Source organism: Aphanomyces invadans, assembly GCF_000520115.1.
Source record: "Aphanomyces invadans strain NJM9701 unplaced genomic scaffold supercont1.38, whole genome shotgun sequence".
NCBI classification, from domain to species: Eukaryota; Oomycota; class Saprolegniomycetes; order Saprolegniales; family Verrucalvaceae; genus Aphanomyces; species Aphanomyces invadans.
The window spans coordinates 547,034-548,663 of NW_008580183.1; the positions used below are offsets into that span (position 1 = coordinate 547,034).

The window sequence follows — 1,630 nt, forward strand, 5'->3', positions numbered from 1 at the left end:
GGGAAGGCAAAAAAAGAGGAGGAGTCCGACACGGCTCTACTCGAACTCCTTGAATTTGAAAAGCAAAAGCACTCTGATGATCATTTCTATAGAATGGAGCGCCTCGAATTTGAGAAGGAAGAGCAAAAGATTCGCTTGGCTCAAATGTCTGAAAGTGCGAAGCGCAACGACCAACTTGAACGTCTTTTGATCGACATGGGAAAGTTGATTCAAGTTGTTGTTGAGAAGTCGAAATAACAAAATCCATTTTTAACTTGTTGGAATCTATTCGTTGTTAACATGCAAATATTCCTCTAGTGATGGTGGTGGTAAACCAAAGTACGCACTATTTGTATTTCTACCTCGATCACACGTAATGCAGTTTGTCAAGAGCACGGCGACCTTATACATCTTGGAAATGGGGCTATTTCCAATACGCATCTTCTTTTTGAAGTCCACAATTGGCCAGTATTGTAGAACTTGGCCAAAGGACCATTCCACACTTATGCGCACCCGACTCATGCTCTTGTTCACTTTTCGCTGGGCATCTGTCAAGCGCGCTCCACCAAACGGTGAGGCAAGTTGGTCTGGGTAACCATACGCCGGGTCTCCATACACGATAAAACCACGAAACCGATCATCCCCAGCAATCACGCTTTCCGAATCGGAACGACGGAGAATTGTGAGGTCATGCCGACGACCTTCGATCGGACCGTACGCATGGGCAATGATTCCATCGGGGGTCACCAGGGTCTGGAATTTAACGGCGTGGCGTCGTTTGTGTCCATTATACACGGTCCGTTGACGCTCGTCAACCTCAGGCCGGCAGCACTCCCGAACGGTCCCATCGATAAACGCCCAAACGTTGTGGACTTCTGCTCCTTTGGCAACAACCGATTGACTAAACTGGGGGAGCTTGGTACTGATGCGGTCGCGGTCGAGATATATGATCTCGGCAAATTTGGAATATATGTGGTCGAGCACGTGCAAGAATATATTGCACAGGCCACTTCGAGAGCGGCCAAACATCGTGACGAGGTCGGACCATCGATCTGGTACGGCGAAACGACGGAGCAGGATACAAAGCGCCTCGACACCAGTGCATGCTGTTCGTTCGGGGGTGATGACGCGCGGTGGTATGCGAAGGTACGACACAAGGGACCGCAGGGTTGTCTTGGAGAAGCGAAATTTTGCGAGGCAGTCGGCGTCGGTGAAAGTTTCCAACGTGAAGTTCACATTAGGTATTGTTAGCTGAGCACTGTGGCCTCTTCGGCGCAAAAGGGCAAACTTGAGGCGCAGAGGCACACGGCTTCGATGGATCAGTCGCTGTTGCTCGGATTGCATTTTGGAGAATGAGAAACATTTTATTGGGCACCCAGGAACATATGTGTTCGTGTAGTTTGCAGGCTTGCTAAACACGAATTCACCAGACTTCAGGCTTCAGGCTTCTAGAAATTCGAAGGTAGAACAGAGTCCGCGAACTCCTCACTTTGCAGACTTGCTAAACGTCCCTATTTTGCACTGTGTAACATTACACACTATGACAAAGCATAAACTTGTGTATCCGAACGACAATAAATCTCAAGGGTTTCTATAGAGCAATTGTTTCACATACAACCATTCAAATTTCATCTAGATCACCACCTCATTC

The 1,630-nt window shown here is 48.0% G+C and overlaps 1 protein-coding gene across 1 annotated transcript; it reads right to left on the reverse strand.

The window, feature by feature from the left end:
* Nucleotides 1-264: 264 nt before the first annotated feature.
* Nucleotides 265-1,323, reverse strand: H310_12357 (hypothetical protein; the record flags this gene model as incomplete). Its single annotated transcript, XM_008879380.1, has 1 exon — nucleotides 265-1,323. The coding sequence occupies one exon, from the start codon at nucleotides 1,321-1,323 to the stop codon at nucleotides 265-267; it is 1,059 nt and encodes a 352-aa protein (XP_008877602.1).
* Between the last annotated feature and the right edge of the window lie 307 nt (nucleotides 1,324-1,630).